General features: G+C 35.4%; 2 protein-coding genes across 4 annotated transcripts; both read left to right on the top strand.

Annotated features, from left to right (window-relative positions):
• Positions 1-204: 204 nt before the first annotated feature.
• On the top strand, positions 205-7,312 carry LOC147408902 (protein PHOTOPERIODIC CONTROL OF HYPOCOTYL 1-like). 3 transcript variants are annotated; one of them, XM_086423498.1, is made up of 5 exons: positions 205-533; positions 771-1,266; positions 2,371-3,877; positions 4,060-4,079; positions 6,301-7,312. In XM_086423498.1, the coding sequence occupies exons 3-5, from the start codon at positions 2,503-2,505 to the stop codon at positions 7,066-7,068; spliced, it is 2,163 nt and encodes a 720-aa protein (XP_086279624.1). In that variant the 5' UTR covers positions 205-533; positions 771-1,266; positions 2,371-2,502; the 3' UTR covers positions 7,069-7,312. The 3 variants fall into 3 exon arrangements, with proteins under 3 accessions (XP_086279624.1, XP_086279619.1, XP_086279630.1); XM_086423493.1 differs by lacking the exon at positions 771-1,266 and having other exon boundaries at positions 206-533; XM_086423504.1 differs by lacking the exon at positions 771-1,266 and having other exon boundaries at positions 217-533; positions 3,409-3,877.
• A 2,093-nt stretch (positions 7,313-9,405) lies between these two features.
• LOC147408901 (uncharacterized) lies at positions 9,406-13,357 on the top strand. The gene is made up of 3 exons (XM_086423479.1): positions 9,406-10,467; positions 11,374-11,796; positions 12,949-13,357. Exons 1-3 carry the CDS (start codon positions 9,825-9,827, stop codon positions 13,128-13,130), a joined length of 1,248 nt encoding a protein of 415 aa, XP_086279605.1. The 5' UTR covers positions 9,406-9,824; the 3' UTR covers positions 13,131-13,357.
• The last annotated feature ends 6,570 nt before the right edge of the window (positions 13,358-19,927 follow it).

The raw sequence follows: 19,927 nt of genomic DNA, 5'->3' as shown, positions 1-19,927 counted from the left end.
ACTTTCATATCAAGATGTGCGATCTGAGGTACAATCTTGAAGTCACGTGAGCTCGACACTTTACAAAAGTTACAAAAACTGTCGGGTGGTATATGTCTAAATTACTTGAAAATGTTTTGGCTACGGCAGTGAATAGAACAGTAATGTTTATAGGAGTGGTGGGCTGTCGAGTGTCGACCTGTCGTCCACGCCGGCTTGGACCGAATACGTAAGCTGAGAGGGGAAGGGTTGGCTTTAAGCTGTTATCGATGTCGTTTTATTTTTCTTCTCCTCATAACTCTCTGTCTCACCCACTTTAACTCCCAGAATTCTCTACAGTAAGTAACAGCGGAAGCCTCTCTGTTTCTCTCTGTCTCTTACCTACAGCAGATCTTCAAAAAGCTTCTCCATCTCTCTCTCTCTCTCTCTCCTTCCTTCTGGAGAGGGATCGATCGATCGATCGATCGATTAGATTGAAGATCGTAACTGTAACAGTAGTGATGTTTCCGTAGAGCTCTTCCAGATCTCTGTCGTGTTACTTTCGATCGATGGAGGTAATTTGAAGTAAAAAAAATTAAGTTTTTTTAAAGAACAGGTCGTGTGATTTTTGTTGCTTTGATTCTACTAGATTTGGTGGTTAAAATGAATCTGTCTTATAATCTCTCTCTCTCTCTCTCTCTCTCTCTCTCTCTCTCTCTCTCAGTATGTTTGATTCTACTAAAATTACAATATTGGAGTTGAAGATCTCCCGCATTATCTCAGTCACTACTCACATTTACTTTTCTTTTCAGATCTAGATTCGGAAAGTTTGATGAGTTTGAGAGGATCATCTTGATTGGTTTCGCGAAAGATTGCTGTTCTAAGTGTCTTTCATTTTGATTATCAACATCTTTCTTTTTTCTCACTTTCCTATAAATTTCGTTGATTTAATCTCTTAAACGTTTTTGCAAAGCAAAGAACTTTTTTTTACAAGTTAAAAAATAAAGAGTTTCTTATGTTGTTGTTGTGACTGGAACCAAGCCACACACCGAAGGGTGATAATCCCTTCTAACAACAAATCAATCAATTCTGATAACCAAATCCCAAGAGTGTTTGCAAAGTAAGTACAAGTAACAATAAAGAAAGTAGAGAAAGTACACACAATCACATCACAAGATTTATATGGTTCACCCTCCACAGGCAAGCCGGCAAGTAGAAATCCATTGATCGATGAAGAAATTACAAGAATAGAAGTCTATGCTTACCTCCAACACTCCGGTGATACTCACCAAATCTCTACACCAACTCGTAAGAACCCAAACAAGAAATCATGATCCCACCCTTGTTGTCATAAACCTGTGACAACAATGTGAAAATCACCTTCAAGAACCTTGTACTTCTAGGTTTTGCAAGAGATGAAAAATACCCACATTGAGACTCAATGTTTTCTCACTCTCTACCGACGAGAAAATTGCCTTTTAGAAAGACACCCTTTTATAGACCCTAAGAACCCCCTTTTGTTTCCCATAAGCAAATGAAAGGGCATTATCAAAATACCCCACATAAGTGGAAAAGCCCATCAACCAATAGAAACAAAATGATGTGGTGATTTTAGATCACCAAACCCAACAATTGTTAGTTGTTATTGATAATTTATTGCTGAGTCTGTCAATCCTACAGCTTTTATACTAATTTTATGGCAGACGAGTTATTCTTGGCGGAATTCATCTTTGTTTTGATGAAAATTTTAGTGAAATAGGAATTTGGAGAATCCTCACATTTCTTGGTTCATTTTCCCAATGTATAGTTGTTAGATTGAGATGTCTTATTTATTTTATTGATCATTTAAAGTATCAGATGAGGAGAGAAACACGGTAGAGAAGAGACGATTCACCCACTGATTTTGGTTATAACTTGCTTAGTACCACTCTATGTTCTAGGATATAATACTTGTGTGCAACACCGCATTAAATCTTGAAAAACTCAGTGATTACTGTAGAATCTTTGTTAATTGAGCTTGGCGAGGATCCCTGTTCTAAGTCCAAACTCCAATTTACTAAGAAAAATGTTAAATACAAGGATCTACTTCAGAACTCAAGCACTCTCAAGCCAAGTTATTAGTTGTAAGCTAACCCACATTTGTTTGTCAAATGGACATTATTAAAGACAAAAGGAAAGAAAATAGAGAAGATATGAGAGGAGATGGGTAGAAAGTTATTAGTGGCTCAGTTCACTAATTTAATATAATACTTTTTTGTCCCCCACAACCAGCAAATACTCTGTGCAATCCATAAAAAAGATTTGTTTCATGTAAATATGATATGCCATCCGCTGTTTATTTCAGTTCTGTTTATACCAATTTGGCTTTAATCTTCAACATAGATAAATATAGTTTTTCAACATCATTTGCAGCACTGGCAACCTTGCTAAGAGTTCCGACCCTCACCACTGCTTGGTCAGCTGCATTTTTCAAGGGAACCATTGATGGGCTTTTCAAAAGGAAGTAATTTATAATTTAATCTACCTGAGGAATTCTAACTTATCATGCCTGACCACATAGCGCAAACTTATCATGACAATGAGGCAAAAGCTCAGGAATCTGTGGATCCATACCGATCCGTGTGGATGGACCATTGGTTACAAAAAAGTTGTAACTCAGCTTCACGGGTTCATGGTCATTTTGATCTTCATGATGGCAGTAAAGTTGAGGGTTGGGATACTAAGGATGGGTCAATGCTTATTCAAGTTGCTGATCCTAAAAAAGCCACAAGTTTAGACATGGATCTGGGTCCAGCTAATATTTTTGAATATGGCAATGCATGGAGATGCCCACAAGGAGACTTAGAGATAGCATCTGATATTCCAAATTCTGCTAAAGTAGACAGAATAGAAATTGGAGGAGCTGAAATTACAAGCAAGACACTGGTGAAGAAGCCAACGAACTTAAGAACTGCAAAATCAGAATGGCAGTCCTTTCCGATGTTCAGCTTCAACCAGAAAACAGATGGTGTCTTTGCTCCAAAGAAAGATCTAGCTATCTATGACATACATCAATCCAGATATCAAACTGATGACAACTACCATCAATTTCAGCCTGAAAGTGTATCGCAAATTCCTGTTAAATTTCCATACCCCAATAGATCTTTTGAAAGGAAAAGCTTGTCTCTTCCGAGGCATTATCAGGATAATCTTATTGGTTCAAGTTCCAATTCTGCGTCATACGGGTCTACATCTGGAGGAAAACCAGTGCGATCCTTAATGTACAGAAATGATGAAACTGATAAGTCAAGGATGGCGTTATCATCCAAAGACTATTTTATGAAAACAAATTTTACTTCTGTGGATTATGAACCCTGTAATTATCATGGCTATTCTACATTTTTCGTTTGTGATAAGAAAGTGGATAGCCAAGTAGTTACTAAAAATTCTGCATGTTCATATTTGGGGCAGAAGGATGGCACTCTCCAACTACACAATTCTTCAGTAAACAATTCCTGTTTCCCTATTTCTGCCGGTGAACTAAGAAGAAAGAATTGCAGATTTTCTGGTCATGGATGTCACTTTCTACAAAGAATGCCAACATGTTCTGTTCATGATGTTGAACCACTGAAAGTATCCACTATCGTAGATTCTGTGGAACATGTACATGGAGATCATCTGAAGCTTTCTCAGAAATCTCATCATTTGTTGATTATTGATAAGATTGACGCCAACTCGTCCAAGCAAAACCAAACGATCAAACATACATCCACTGATTTCAAAGGAAATGCATTCCAACCTCTTGGGAACACCAATGATAATGGTGGAAAGAAAGACAGTGGGGATATCAATATCGGTTCTTTAGGTTTAAAGAATGAATCATCCGCTGAAACTGATATCATGGATGCCAATGTTTATCGGGCGAGAAACTCTTTCCCGGGTATGTATTTGCTTAAACTACACTTTAAGGTCTCTATGGTTCTTCTGGGCATACCCCACTAAGACTTTTTGGGAATTTATAATTCATGTGCAGAGTCTTGTGAATGTTTATTACAAGAATTCTGACTTTAAGCATGCATGTTTTGCCTACCTAATAAGTTGTTTCTCTGTTATGTTTTGCAGGTTCATCCTCATCAAATAAGGTACTGTCGGAACTAGCTTTATTTTCAAGTATATATCCCTCTGCAGCTGTTGTACTTCAGAAATCCTTATATTGCAGGGAACATTTTATGTTTTAAGTTCCACTTCCACTGGAATTTTGCCCCGCTTCTGCTCCTACTTCCTAAATTCTCTTTTACCTTTATTTTCTGTCCCTCATTGAACCTTACTTTTTATGTTGTACCTTCCCTATCTTTCAAAAACCATTGTTTACACATTCATACATACATATGCTCTCTTCCATCACAATAGGGTTAACTATTATGACTAGTGGAGTGCACTGTCATTTATCCAATCCATCCAAATGTTGGACCATCCCTTGGATCGGATGCAGTGCCACTTTGTACAATCCTAAGGTTCAAGCATCTTCATAAGAAGGATGCCTTCATAAATGAGTAATGTGCTTCATCATTATCATTCTGGAGTCTGGACCATTCTACTGTTTAGGTATCTATTTTGTTGATCATGGTTTAAAATAACAGTAATGAAATGGAAATGAGAGCAGTTACAAGGGTAATGGGGACACATTCTGTTTTTCAGTACGTAACACTCTCAATTACAAGGTTGTTCCACTTTTCACAAGTCATTATTTTGAAAATATGGCAAAGAATGATAACGTGTGCCACATGTACAACATCCTAGCTACAGTAGAGAAAATGTTGACTATTGTTACCAACAGTCCATCAAAATCACTGCTGAATCAGTTGATTGTGTTATTGAAGTAATTTTGTCATTTCCAGCTGTAGATATTCTAATTACTAGAAAGAGAAAACAAGATATTTAAATATTTTGATGCAAGAAATAATCATGGAAAAATATTCGTCCAAATCTTAAGAATTGTAATTGTTGCCTATTTACAGCACAGTTGTATATGTGCCATGCAAAGGTTAGATCAACTGCAGGATGCGGCCTGCCATGCACTTATGCCATCCCATTTTGTGTTAGGCTACATCCTACTTTTAAACCAAGGTCAGTGTCAATGCGTTAGTCCATGTCCTTTTTGGCTTTCCCCTAGGGCATCTAGGGCCTTCAACTTGCATCAGGGAGCTCCTCATTTTTGTCGTCAGTTTTTTTTCACAGGGCCTTACATCTCGATTGGCTTTATCTCCTATTAGTTGACCCCAAATCTTTGGGGTAAGGCTTCGACGACAATGATGATGATGATCTTTCCTATTCTTGGCACTTATCAACCTCAGCAACCATATATTGTTGCTTTTTCTTGAGGCTCACTCGGCCTCTTTGTTTCTTGTTTTCCTTCTCTGATCAATATATTATACTTTAAAAAAAAAAAAAAAAAAAAGATTGGTCTGTATGTTCCAGTTACATTATTCCCCAGGCTTTTCTGGAACCTTTTAAAAATGGGAAAACTTCTGGTTGCACGGTAAACCCCGACAAGAAGCTCATTTGGACTTTATCCAGAAAGATCTGATTCTATTGGGAATACCTTCCTAAATCACTCCTTTGTGAATGTGGAATCATTGTCATGCCTATGATATAGACTATGGACTATCCTTCCTATAGAAAAACTTCTGGAGGGCTTCTGCTTCTTCAATATCGCGAAATCACTCCTTTGTTTCTCAAACACCTGAAGTTTCTTCACTGGTGCACGAGTCGTGCTGGAGTAACATTGTGGGGGACATTTCTGACGGGAAGTATGTTGGAACCATAGATGCTTTTCATCGAGATTCAAGTGAGATCTTGATGAAAAGCATATATGGTTCCTACGCACTTCCACGTCAGAAATGTCCCCACAATGTTACTTCAGCATTATCCCTGGTGCACAAAGCAAGACACACACACGTACTTAACTAGAAATGCACTGTAAATATGTTTTGCAGGAACATAAGTAGATGTAAGTATAACAAGTTTATTTCTCAAAATTATTTTCTTGCATTGTCTAGGAGCAACATTAGCTTCAAGAGGTTGGTTTTAGAGTCATGACGATTATACCCAGGCAGTATGCATTGTTATTGATATTCAATTCTGTCTAAGGGACTGCTATCCCAGGTTGACCGTCTCAATCAATATTGCATGTAAATACTTACAATGGGTCGAATGCGGCTCACGACATATCTGCATTATTCTTGCATATTGATTTGCCATCCAATTTTTTTGGTTATCGAGTCTGCTAATTTGTATAATATGTTGTACTTGTGCTAGGGGAAACCACTATATCTCAATCATAACGACCGTCAGATTTTGCAGGATTTCATGGTGGAACAAAATCCAGCAAAATCTCAAGCAACAGTAGCTTCGCCAGGAGAAAAAAATGGAAGCAGAAAGACAGAAATTGAATTACCTGATATTAATCAAGGACCTCCTGCCTCTGTAGTTGCAGAAGTCTCAGTGGACAACAAGGACTTGAGCACATCAAGAACTGAGAGTTTAGGTCTAGAACACCTCCTTTCTAATGTTGGGCATTCTGAGTATTCAAACTCCAGTGCTCAACAGGATGTCCATCTGGGTCTCCCAAGCAGTAGATGGGTTAAGCGTCTCAAATTAAGCCCATCAGATTCTCTTGCTCGTGGTACAAAAAGTTCAAAAGCAGAAGATGCATCATCTAGTGGAAAAGTAACCAAGTTATTTAGAAAAAATATGAATTACAGCAGCAACAGCTCAGAGTCCACATTTTGTAAGCGTTGCGGTAAGGGACAGATGGAGACAGATAAGAGCGTGATAAAAGATAGGGAATCGTTGAATTTGGACTCGGTGAAGAAACTTCATGATCCAACCTTGTCACACCCTTGGATTCAGAGGTTGTGTCGTAAACAAGCGGTACCACCACGGTCAAAGTCGGCAGCACCAGTGGTTTTAGAGCCACAAAGTTCAAAAGCAGCATTGGATGAGTTTCAAAGGAAGCAGTTTCCAAGCATTGCTGCTATGGCCTTGATGGGAAAGGCCACAAACTGTTTCCAGCCATGTGAGTTCAGGAAAAGGGGGTCTGTCATAGTTTGGAACACAGTTGGGTTCTGACAACTCTCTAGGCTGTACGTTGTATATTAGTGAATGAGCGGTAATCAATTACAAAACAACACTTGTGTTGGTTATGTAAATAGGAGAAGAGATGCTGTTGCTGCCCATTAGCAAATTAGTAGCTAGGATTGTGAGGTGTAACAGCTTGTGTGCTGCATTGGTATGTCATCTGCTGCAGTTATTTCCTTTTCTGTTTTCTTAATATTCTAAATTCTATTATCACATTTTCTTCTTTTTTTTTGCATTCCTATAATTTGTTTTGAATCTGTAAAATGAGGAAAGTGGTTGCTAATCTTATGTTGCCATTGTGAACTGTTGTCTGTAACTTCTCAAATTTTAGGAAGTTTTGGATTTTTGTATTTCCTAGTTTCTCATTAATTAGTCATGTGGTTATAATTTTGTTCAGTTTTTGTATTTGCTCCAGATTCAGTTCAAGTTGAAGAGTAATCTTATTCTCATAAAATGTAAAATCTCGATTCCATGCTGGCAAAAGAGTTGTTGCTTGAGAAACTCTAAAGCAGCTTCAAGACTAGGTTCAGGTTAAACATTTCATTCTTAGAAATTCCAAAATCCTAATCCTGTATCGATGGGATTAAGTTTTTGGAGTCTCCAATGTACTCCGCCCCAGCTTTCTTAGGAATGAGAACTACAAAAGTGCTATTTAATCCCTAATCCAAGGAATTCCTCTCTTACAAATCCTTAACTACCTCCAAGGAGAGGACAAGTCTCTCACGAGGTCATGTTAGATATTTTGGGTTTGCTGTTTTGTTGGAGCAACTTATGCAAGGATTTCAAAGGGGTGTTCTTTCAGGATTTTGTTTTTTTAACGAAATTCATTTTGCCATGTGTAATTCATTTGTGGGCCCAATATTAAGTTGTTCGTGGTTTTTTTTAGCGATCTTTTTTTGTTCTCTTTGCTTCTCTTGTACAATGGTCACCTGTCCTCTGTTTTTAATCTTTTTAATAAAATCTTTACTTATAAAAAAAAAATTAATCCTGTTAGGAAGAACCCCAGAAAAAGATTCATCATTAGTTGCTGAGAACCCATTTCATTGGGAATAAAACTCTCTAAAAAAAATGCTAGGTACCATGAAACCAATTAATAATGCTGAAGGAATTAAAAAGGGGAGATCAATGTTTCAAGTCTCATCATTGATTTATGATCTATATACATGATAAAAAATTTCCCTTTTGGCTATCCCTCATTTTTTATTTTTTTTTTATTTTTATATATCATTCTCTACTGGTGGTCTCGGCTGTTCCCTTGGGGTGGTTCTGTTATTCTATTTATTATTTTGTAATTAGGGTTAGCTTAGCCCAAGTTTTGATTGATTCAAAATTTTGCCAATACTAGAGGTTAAGAGGTAACTCAAATCCATAATTTCTTTTATACTTCATATTACGGGCCCTTAAAGTGGATAAACTAACTAGGAAACTTTTGTCATCAGCTAAGCATCAATTCCCAACGTTGTACCATAAAAGAGATGCCACATGTACAATAGAACATGAGAGTTAATATTGCGACACCAATTCTAATGTAAATCATCAAGAAATTGCACACAGTTGTTGTGGCATTATAAAAAATTGGTGTGGTAATAGTAGATCTCTAAAAGATATAGGAAGCTTCTCCATCTCCAGCGTGTTTGTCAAGTCAAATGTTGCTTTATTAGCGCTCAAGAGTCACGAGCAAAACAGATGAAAGTCCCCATATACGGTTCTGGGCATGGTTTTAAAACTCATTTTGATGTCTTGTTTTGTACGTGAACAAGTTGTCTTGGATGTGTTTTCTGATACATTTTAGATGTCTAATTCAATAATGAGAAAAATGAACGTTGGGTTTTAAGTCTCGTCTTATACATTGATTTGCCCGTCCGTCTCATTGTGATATCGAGATGACTCGGACGAATTTTAAAACCTTGGTTCTGAGTGAAAGAAAAAAATAACAGATTCCAAGTCTCCTTCTTGATTTTAAGGCGTTTGTCTCCAAAGGAAAATATCTTTGTGGTCCATGATGAGAAATTTCTTAAATACTGCTATGGTGTTGACAGAGGCACTAAATAAGGTCGTTATTTTACCGTATAAGTCAAGGAAGAAATGAATCAAATGCTCAAAACATTCATGAGTTCCTGTGGGCCCATGAGAAAATAATGGCCCAACAAACATAACTGTTTGGCTCAGTATGGGCTTGGGATCAAGTGGGTTTTACTCATGGAGTTGGAGTTGGACTATTATCATAACGACCTATTTAAAGGAACGCGTATTAGCTACGCAAGCATACGGCGTAGTTTAGAAATGGTCCTTTCAAACTGATTTGGTGCGAAGGTCGTAGATGTCGCCCCTGTCTCACAAAAGGCAATTTCTTTTCTTCTTTATTTATTTATTTATAACTTCTTTGTCTTTCCTCCAAGAATCTCTCTCTCTTCTAACGTCGTGTAGAAAGTTCCATTTAAATATCAAGATTCAAGAACACTTTTTTTTTCCTTGACTTCGTTTCAGGGATTTGAATTTTAGGGTTTCGTGGGATTGGATTCAGCTATAAAGGTTCTGAATTTAGGGTTTCAGCTTCTACTTCAACTTAGATGTTTTGTCTCAAGAGGCTGCTGTAATTTTATGGTTTCTGATCTTTATTGAATCATAAAGTTTTTTTTTTGTCAAGATTCAGAAATTTCGAGTCTGTTTGAGAACGCTATCTATGATTGTGGAGCTTTTGAGAGATTAAATAGGTTTCTTTAATAATACTCTTTGTTTGCGAAGCCATGCCAACTTTTACAGCGATTGCATTAGATAGGTTATTAGAACCAAGAACTCCAAAATCCATGGAAAACCCTACAAATTCAAAGCTGGAAAGAAGAATCACGTCTTCGTCTTCATCGTCCTCCATGACCACCACCACAGAGAAGAAAATTAATAGGGCACAAGCGTCACCATCTCTCTATACAACTCCTGAAGCAACCCCGCTTCCCGATTCTCCGTCTTCGTTCCCACCTTCGCCTTACATCATTAATCACAAGCGCCGTGGACCTCGTCTTCTCAAGAGCTTTTCTCACGATGACGTCTCTATACGTCATCAGTCCACAGAGGTTGAGGTGGAGAAGAATGGGAGCAACTCAAATAGGGAGGTTGTTGATTCAATTGGGGAATTTTCTCTTACTGCATCGGTTCCTAACCATTATGAGGAAGTTGGTTCCAATGTTTTTGATGATGGTGGGTTGGGCGATACTGAGAATTCAACCAAGTCCGTTGTGGTCAATTTGGAGACAGACAACGAGGCTGACGATTTCTTTGATCCTCAAGAATCAATGAGTGTTACAAGCAGTATCGAAATTGAGGATAATAGGGGGATTGAGCCTTCTCCGAAGCTGACTACACCAATGGGCGAGTTTTTCGATGCTTATGAAGGTACATTGATCTTACTTCTTTATATGATTATCTTGTGTGGAGTTATAGTTATTATCTTCCTGTCTTATTATTATCTCATATTTAAAAGAGCAAGCTTTTTTCAGGATGGGATGAACTTTATATGTTGCAATATGTTAATTTTGTTTGGTTGCTGAAGTGAATCTTGATACTATTTTCTTTATTTCTTCCTTTCTTATTGCTTGATTTTTGTTTTTTGTTTTTGTTTTGGGACAATTCGTGATGCATGATATATATATATATATTTTTCTTTAATTTTGTCGGATGCCCTACATATGGAATACTTTAGATGTTTTAATGGGATAGGTCTTTGCATTTCAGATTAGCTATACAAGTAACAATCCACAAGTAGGCCCTGTATTAATACTAGCAAATGTTCAAAGGCTTAAAACATGTTCCAAATTCAATGAGCACAAGAGTCTGAACGTACTTGAAATTCAGTCATCTATGCCATCAAATTTTTATATTTTTGAGTGCTTGATTAAGTTTATTCCTTGCCCAATACATTTTTTGGAATTCTTTGTGATTTGCATATCAAATTGAGTATTTTGAAGTTTTAAGTAGATATGTTTAACCACCCCCCCCCCCCCCCCCCCAAAAAAAAAAAAAATTACTCCAACTGACTTTTTTTAATTGTGTTGCAAGTTTCTGAAGCAATTGACTGAGCTGTAAAACCTTGATCCAATCATCAAGCATGGTGTCAATTATGCATATTTTTATCCGATAGCTTTTGAGAAGTAGGATTTTTTCTCTTGAAAGAAAATATTTATTGCTTAAAACACAAGATAGGCTATAATATTTTTGTTTGCCTTTTTTCAATATATTATACTTCTCAAAAAAAAAAAAACACAAGATAGGTGGGCTTATATGAGTTCTTACTTGCTGTAGAACTCTCTAGTGATGGTGGTCGACAATCTTCTCTTCCTGATGTTGAAGCTGAACTGCGTGAAATAAGACTGAGTTTGTTGATGGAGATAGTGAGAAGGAAGCAAGCAGAGGAAGCCCTTGATAACATGCAAAGAGAGTGGCTGAGGCTCCGGCAACAGTTATCCCTTGTGGGATTGTCTCTTCCTGCTCCCCCAGAGGATGGGAATCTAGATTTTGATCTAGCAGAAGAGCTGTGCCAACAAGTCCATCTAGCACGGGTTGTGTCCAATTCTGTTGGGAGGGGGGCTGCAAAGGCTGAAATTGAGACGGAGATGGATTCTCAGATTGAGGCAAAGAACTTTGAAATTGCTCGATTATTGGACCGGCTACATTATTATGAAGCTGTGAATCATGAGATGTCTCAACGGAACCAAGAAGCTGTTGGTAGGATTTCTTTACTTGTTCATTGTTATGTCAACCAAATAATAGAAGATAAGTTGAAGTCTCTGTTATCTTTTATACAAGATAATAGCAGATGTGACTTTTGCATATTTTCTCATTTTCTTATAATGAAAAACTCTTTATTATTTGGCTATTTTTGTCTATCTCGTGTATACACACCATGCTTGCTTTGAGATCCTGGATATTTCAACATACTTTGCATACTAGTATAAACCTGATACGTTATTGACATTGCTACTTGGTACTTCATATCTAAACCTCTCCTATTTTCAAGTTTTGAGATATTTATGTTGAACTGCTTGCTTATAAGCTGAAGAATGATTTATGTAACTTTGACATGGTGATACATTATTGACAGATTGGAACTCTTGTAATGAGCTTTGATACTCTTTGATCCACAAATTGTGTTTGATTCCTAAACAATCTACAAGTATGATATTTAAAGCAATATATTAACCCCCCCCCCCAAAAAAAAAAAAAACACGTGCTGAAAGAACTCTTGATTGGCAATATGCTAACATACATCCTAATAAACTATGTTAAACGTTTCAATATACCAGAAGTGTGTCGACCTGTCACAACAACCAACAAATTTGTGTTTATTTTTTCAATAGAATATATAGTTAACATTGACATATTGTAGTTGAGTCTTCATATATCTGTGATCACGCAGGAAGCAAGCATATATTTTATGTTGGGTTACACCCGTAGTGTGGGAAACTTTTTTTTTTTTCTTTTTTACGTAAGAGCAGCCTCGTTCTTATATAGCAATAGGAAATTTTGGGTCCTTGGAGAATGTGCATGCTGTACATTACTCTTTTTCTGCCTATGTATCAATATGGACTGTTCAATAATAAGTCTACGTCTTGGATAGGCCATATCCTGATCATAAATTGGACCATATCTCTGAGGTGAGGCAAACTATTGAACCATACTAGATCATTGAGATTGCATCCCATGGTATCACAGAAGGCTTGCAAAAATAACATCAATTGACAAACCCCTTCATTGATGATAAATACATATATGCTTAGTATCATATGAACAAAAACTGTAATAGCTCTCTTATTTGCTTCCCATGTATTTACTTATATTTTTTCCCTCCTGATTTATGTCATTTTGTTTTATATATAGAAATGGCACGGTGTCATAGGCAAAGAAGGAAAAGAAGGCAGAGGTGGGTTTGGAGTTCGATTGGTGTGGCCATTACACTTGGCACTGCAGCCCTTGCATGGTCTTATCTTCCAACAGCAAAAGGATCATCCCCTACCAACCCTTCTCATGCTCCCGAGGGTGATGGTGCAGACAAACCATGAGTTTCCAGTCAAACAAGGATGAATTTTATTTATTTTTTAGGTACCAAAAGATAGAAAAGCAAGAGGAAAAGACATCGTCAACTGCAGTGCATATTGAATAACATACTATTGTGTTTGTATCAACACATTTTTTTTATCATGCTGCTAGAATCTGTATTTGTAACAATAAAATTGTATACAGGCCTCCCCATCTGGAAATCGGAAAAAAGGGCAAGAATTTGGATCAATCCTTGTGTCTAACTTCTGAATGTGCTAGTTTTCATGCCTGTTGTGTCTCCTTGATCGTTCAGCCTTTCAAATGACTGCACATTATTGGTCTTGGTCATGTGGGTTTGTGTCTCAACCTTAAGATCTCATTTTTCCACCACCTAGTAAGTAGATCATCATGGTTAAATAATCACTTGATCAGATTATTTCAGTGGTTCAATCCCAAGGTTTCTATATGCATGTATATGTTCTCTAATTGAGACCTTTTGAACTAATTAATGAATTAATGATTAAGATCATTCAATCACACTTAATTTTGATGGAAGGCATGTCCCCTATCAAATAAATTCTCTTAGAAACCTCAATCTAGTTGTTTGGGAGCTGATCCTTCTTCAAACCTCGCTACCATCCCCAACCAAAATTATGTTACTCCATCTACTTTTTTGTGGTTGCTCATTTTTCTCTTAATTCTTATTGTCATATCATTGAACTTGTCAAGAGGTCCATTTTTCTCTTAATGTCATATCATTGAAGTTATCAAGGGGACCAACCAACGCTTCAATTTTGATGGAGAAATTAGGAAATTTTAAAATTGGTGCCCTACAAAGGATAATACTATTGATTTCTTTACTGATATAACGAGAAATTACAAAGTAATGAGAGAATGGCAGGGTAAAGTGGTTCGACACCAAAATTTGGAAGACTTCAAATGCCCCCACATTTGCTTTTAACCTTTTTTTTTTTTTTATCAAGGTCATTTTCATCAAAATGATTAAAATTAGGGTAATTTAGACATTCGTGTTTTGCTGAATATTTAGAGATATCACCTATGTTTTAAAACTTATAACATATGTCCCTTGACCTTGGTTTTTTTTTTTTGTTTCTTTTTCTGGGAAATTGACCTCAATCTTCTATATAGGTTAAGGAGAAAAAACTCAAATGCCCTCATCTTCAATCTCTAATCAAAAACTCTAATTTTTCTTCTCAAAATCAGTCATTTTTAACATCTTGGGATAAAAATGTTAACCCTTATCATCTATCTCAAGATTTTATGGATTTTAAGTCTTCAACCTTTAAATTTGAAGGCAAGATACAATTTTTGAGGAGGTATAAAATGATAAAATTTTGTGTAAACAAATCTTGGATTTTCTACAAAGGAGGTAATGTAGAAAATGATGGATGAAGATAGAATTGAAGAGATTGAAGTTACCCTAGAGGTTGAAGAAGACTGGTTTTGAATATATATATATATATAGAGTCCCGTTCAGCAACAAACATTTTGACAAATATTTTGGCAAAACATTTTTTAAAAGAGATCATCCTCACCAAAAATCAGCCCATTCCAAAACCTCTAACCTATGTTTTGAAAAATGTTTGTCAAAATGTTTGTTCAGCGGATGATCTCTACGGTGAGGAGATCATCCTCACCAAAAATCAGCCCATTCCAAAACTTCTAGCCCCAGTTTACAAGTTGAAAAATCGTGGACCGTCCATTTTTTGTAAACCATTTTTGATGGGGTTAGAAGTTTTGGAATGAGGAGATCATCATCACCAAAAATCAGCCCATTCCAAAACCTCTAACCCATGTTTTGAAAAATGTTTTGCCTAAATGTTTGTTGCTAAACATTTCCCATATATATATATACATATAAAGAGAGAGAGAGAGAGCCAAAATCTCTTACACATATATCTACAATGCGTTTTGCCCTATGTGGGCTAAAAGTTTCAAATTGAGCTATTTTTTGTGAGGACGATCTCTATGATGAGGAGATCATCCTCACCAAAAATCAGCTTAATCCAAAACTTTTAACCTTGTCAAAAGTGATTTACAAAAAATAGACAATCCACGGTTCTTCAAATCATAAATATGGGAGTAGAAGTTTTAGAATTAGCTGCTTTTTTGTGAGGACGAAAAATTAGCTCAATTTAAAACTTTTAACTCATATAAGACAAAACACATTGTAGATATATATGTGCATGGATCCTGACTCATATATTTAAGATTTTTTGCATGGTCAAGAGATGCATGTCATCAATTCATAACATCTAAAATTCAACAAAACGTGAGCGACATGTCTAAATCACCCTTAAAATTATAATCCCATGATTTGTAGAATAAGGGTTAATTTTTAAAATTTAGGAAAAAATTTATATCTTTTTAGAGTCATGTTAGAGTGACATCAACGAGTACAAATGGGGACACCTCGACGTGGTGGTGTACGTATGTCCATAGATGCGTTTTACTCGTATCTTAAGAAAATGTATTTACGAGCATGCACATGCCATCATGTCAAAAATGTCCTCCAGTGAAGTCATTTTATCATTAATCATCTTTTTATAAAGTTATCTTCAAAATTTTCTTATTTAATATATTAAATTAAAAAAAATAAAAAATAAAAAAACAACCCTTTCAAAAAAAAATCACAACCTTGCAAATGTGATTTAATTAGTTACTAGAATTACATTAATATCTTCTTATTATGTCATTTCGACAAGTAATTCTAAATTTTTTTAATCATAAATCCTAATTTCTGTACTACATGTACCTTTGCACATGGCACCTACTTGTACTTTTCTGTCCGCCATGAGAGTGATGAGACAACAACAATAATGCGTGGCGTGGATTTTGGCGTGGTGGCGAGGAAGGTACCAGAAGATTAAAAAAATGGTGAAAGATGTCGGCATATCTAATTGAATGAAGTAACATAAAAAGATTGTGGTTTAAAAAAAGTAGAAATAGTTTTAAAAAATTTCTATTATTTTAATATCTATGCCTTCTTTAATTTACGTCCAATTGTAAAAAAAAAATCAGTAAATTGCTCTTAAGAATAACTTACACTCATTCATGCTACCTAATGGCTGTGAACTGAGTGAATAAAATATCAATTAAAGTGAATCTTATAAAAGATTAGTAAGGAGAATCGTGTGTATTTGTAATTCTATTCTAATATGAGCTTTATATTAGAAAATATATATATATTTTTTTTGAAATAATAGAAAATAAAATAACTCACATCTTGCAACCTGATGATGGGCAAATCATGGTAGTCAATTTTGTCTAATAATAAGTAAATAAATTTATTTATTTAATTAATTTTCAAGGATATAAGATATTGGCCGAAGAGATTTATATAGCCATTAATAGAATGATGAGAATCATTTGCCCAACTAGAGTACAAAATATGAAGTTGATGATTCTATAAACAAGAAGAAAATGAGGCTGTGAGATAAAATGACTGTCAATGATAATAACATGAGAAATATATAGACAAATTGGGGAGCTAAACAAATAGATGGGTCACCAACTAGTTATATTTTATTATATCCAACGTCATCTCTTCTTTATTGGAAAAGAGAGACGGCTTATAAAGTAATACTCCATAGCTGCTAGATGCTTATGTCTCAGCAAGTATAGAGTAAGGGTATCAAATGACTTCGGGAGAGGCCAATACTCTATGATTGCTTGACAACATAAAAAACCTTACCAACTATTTGGTAATATGGAATAATCTCTCTTCTCCAATCTAAGAAAGAATTTGACCTAGGATTAGCTAACATATAATGGGGTGATTTTTTATTTTTTATTTTTTATTTTTGTTTTTTGTTTTTTGTGTGTGTGGTGGGCCAAATGCAAAGTAAATGTTAGGCCTGCAAGTTTGACATGAATTATGAAAGTATCCTTGTTTTTAGGGGGAATGACTCTCAAGGATTCTTTATTAAGAATATGTACGGAATAGTCTCCTAATAAAGAATTCGGACCATTTAAATCTCATTTAATAAAATATTAGTCTATTAAGAATCTTTTAAAGATTTCTTAAAGATAAATACTTGAAATATCCTTTTTAACAACTTTACAAAGCATTTGATTTAAAAGAATCGTGATAATCTAACTACCCCTCGTGGCAAACTCAATTGCTACTCTGATGTGACAAGTTTGAAATCGTAGATCTACACTCCTCGAAATACACGATTGCACTTCCCCAAAAAAAGTGTCTTAAGGGAATCGTGTATCCTGATGAGCACAAATCTATGGTTCCCGAACTTGTCAAGTTAGGTAGTTGATTGAGTTTGTCATGTGGGGAAGTCAGATTATCACGACTCGATCTAAAAATATAGGGAGTCAAATGAAAATTTTGACCAATTTATTTAGTTATTAATATTTTTGTGAAAAATAAAAATAAAAATTTTATTTATTAAAAATTAAATTCAATATAATTTTATTTGACTCATTTTTGTTGACTTGCTAATTTGTGAGTTGAATCAATTTAATCAACATTTAAATTGAGTTTTAAAATTATGTTTTAATTATTTATATATTTAATAAATCTAATATACATAGACCAAATCAATTTGATGATGATCATACTCATCTCCATCATTATCATCATTGGTATAGTCGATCTATGTGATTTAAAGATTATTAGTTTTGGTAATTGAAATATGTTTTTTTTTTTTTTTTTTTAAATTGATCTATAAGAGATGACCATAATTAAGTTATGGGGAATGTCATTAATTATAAAACATAGAAGTAGCTCAAATATTCTCAATTAAACATGTTTCTTTAAACTTCAAAAATCATTAGAAGAGTCTAATTATGGTATCAAAAATCCCTTTTAGACTAATATTTAATAATTTGAGTACTAAAGAGTTCATATTTTTTTAGAAAAAACTTTTTTGTACATATTTTCAAAAAATGAGTCTTTACGATCATTATCCCCTTGTTTTTATGTACAAGTTAGGATTCAAAACGGTGTCCCGTTCTTGTAATGAAGTTAGAGTAATGATTAAATGACTCTCTCGTGACATATTCATTGACTCCCCTGACATGACATGTGCTAAGATTGTAGATCTATACTCTTTGATATACATAACTCACATCTCCATGTGCATTTTATCAACTCATAAAATTAAGGTGCCTAGGTGACAAGTTTTTGTTGGAGTTTAAAACAGCTAGGCTCTTACCTTAATCATGTATGCAGTTCTATGTTTTTTTTAACTCCAATAAAAATATGTCACGTAGACACCTAACGTTGTTATAATAAGAGTGGGACACCGTTCTGGGTCGTATGGGTCTGCCTCATTCATCCATTTGTCCTAAATTTACAATTTTTGGAGAGAAAACTGCCAAATGCACCTTCCTCCCGTGCATATTAGTGATTTGCTAACAAGCGCAAGGAGGGAGTGGGGCCTTTATACTTTATTGCGTCTATCACGGAATGACCAGACTCTCACTCTCCTTCCCCATTCCCCACTCCCCACTCCCCACGATATATGTCGTAAGAAAAGTGGGTGCGCAGTTCACGCCTTAATTCCTCCAATCCTAAACCACATGTATCCATCCAACCAACACCACCCATTTTTAACCGGTGCGCACGGTCTTGAAAATCCCAGACGAAATCACTAGGTGGGCCCACGAAAATTAGTGACTATGGGATGTTTATGACCGTTGGATCAATCAAAAAATCTTAAAAGAAGATCAGTAAATTTAAAGTTTTCTTTGTCGTCAGAAAGAGAAGCACGTGAACGTGAGAGAACATGATTTGGTAGAGATCACATGGACCCCACACCACATTTATATGGCTTAAATTGTAATAGGGTATCTTACCTATTCACATGGGTTATGGGCACCATCTTTCTTCTGCCACGTGGCAGATCTTAAAAAATAGGTAATTCTGTAATTTTATTTTGTATTGTCAATGGTTAACAACTAACAAGTAAATGTTTTTAAATCAAAACCCCCTGAGTCGAGCAAAGTATCCAAATTTTATGTCACCTAGAATTCGAGATTGACAAATTGAATGGTCCTGATTAAATAGGGCATATGCCATGTGTTCGGTAAATAATAAAGAGAAAATTGAAAGTATTTCCAAATGAACAAAGAACAAAAAAAGTAAAGTATCGATCAAGACGTGCTTCCCTCTTTTCCTTTTACTTTATTTTTTATTGGTATCTGTTTCCTTACTTCGATTTCGTATTAGATGCCAAACAAAAAACGATAGGCTATTCATTTTTGCTGTTGTTGCAAATGAGGATAATTTATCCATAATAAGACGTGGCGTACACACACACAAAGGTGGTGCCAACATCAACGAATAAATCAAAATTAACTTCATCAATCATCGGATCAATTGACGGTAACCATAAGATCTTCTTTCTAATATGTCAAGAGTCTCTCTCACGACCCTCCAAAAGATAAAGCTATCAAGGGACCCAATTTGATTTTCATCAGATTGGATTGGGATCCTAATATTAAATCCAATAAAAACCCAATCTGATGAGAGTTACAATCTATTTCGTATAAGATTGATTCCAAGTCCAATCCTATCCAATCAAGTCGGTCTCACAATGACCTAATTTGATTCCATGAACATGATCCATTTACAATCCATCCATAACAAAAGTAGAGAGCTTCAATTGGCACCCTAACTTTTAAATATTACATCTCAATTTCTTAAATCCTAATTACGATGAGGCTCATATAAAATCCTAAACTCAAAAATAGAAATTTAGCATATAAAAAAAAAAAACAAAGCTTGAGAGAGCTTCTATTGACACTCCAACTTTTACTTATTATCAAACATTTATTAAAT

The sequence above is a fragment of the Akebia trifoliata genome, chromosome 2 (assembly GCF_017979445.1).
Source record: "Akebia trifoliata isolate Shusen 1 chromosome 2, ASM1797944v1, whole genome shotgun sequence".
Taxonomy (NCBI): Eukaryota; Viridiplantae; Streptophyta; class Magnoliopsida; order Ranunculales; family Lardizabalaceae; genus Akebia; species Akebia trifoliata.
The sequence above is the reverse complement of the archived record's forward strand: the minus strand, read 5'-3'. Positions and strand labels throughout refer to the sequence as shown.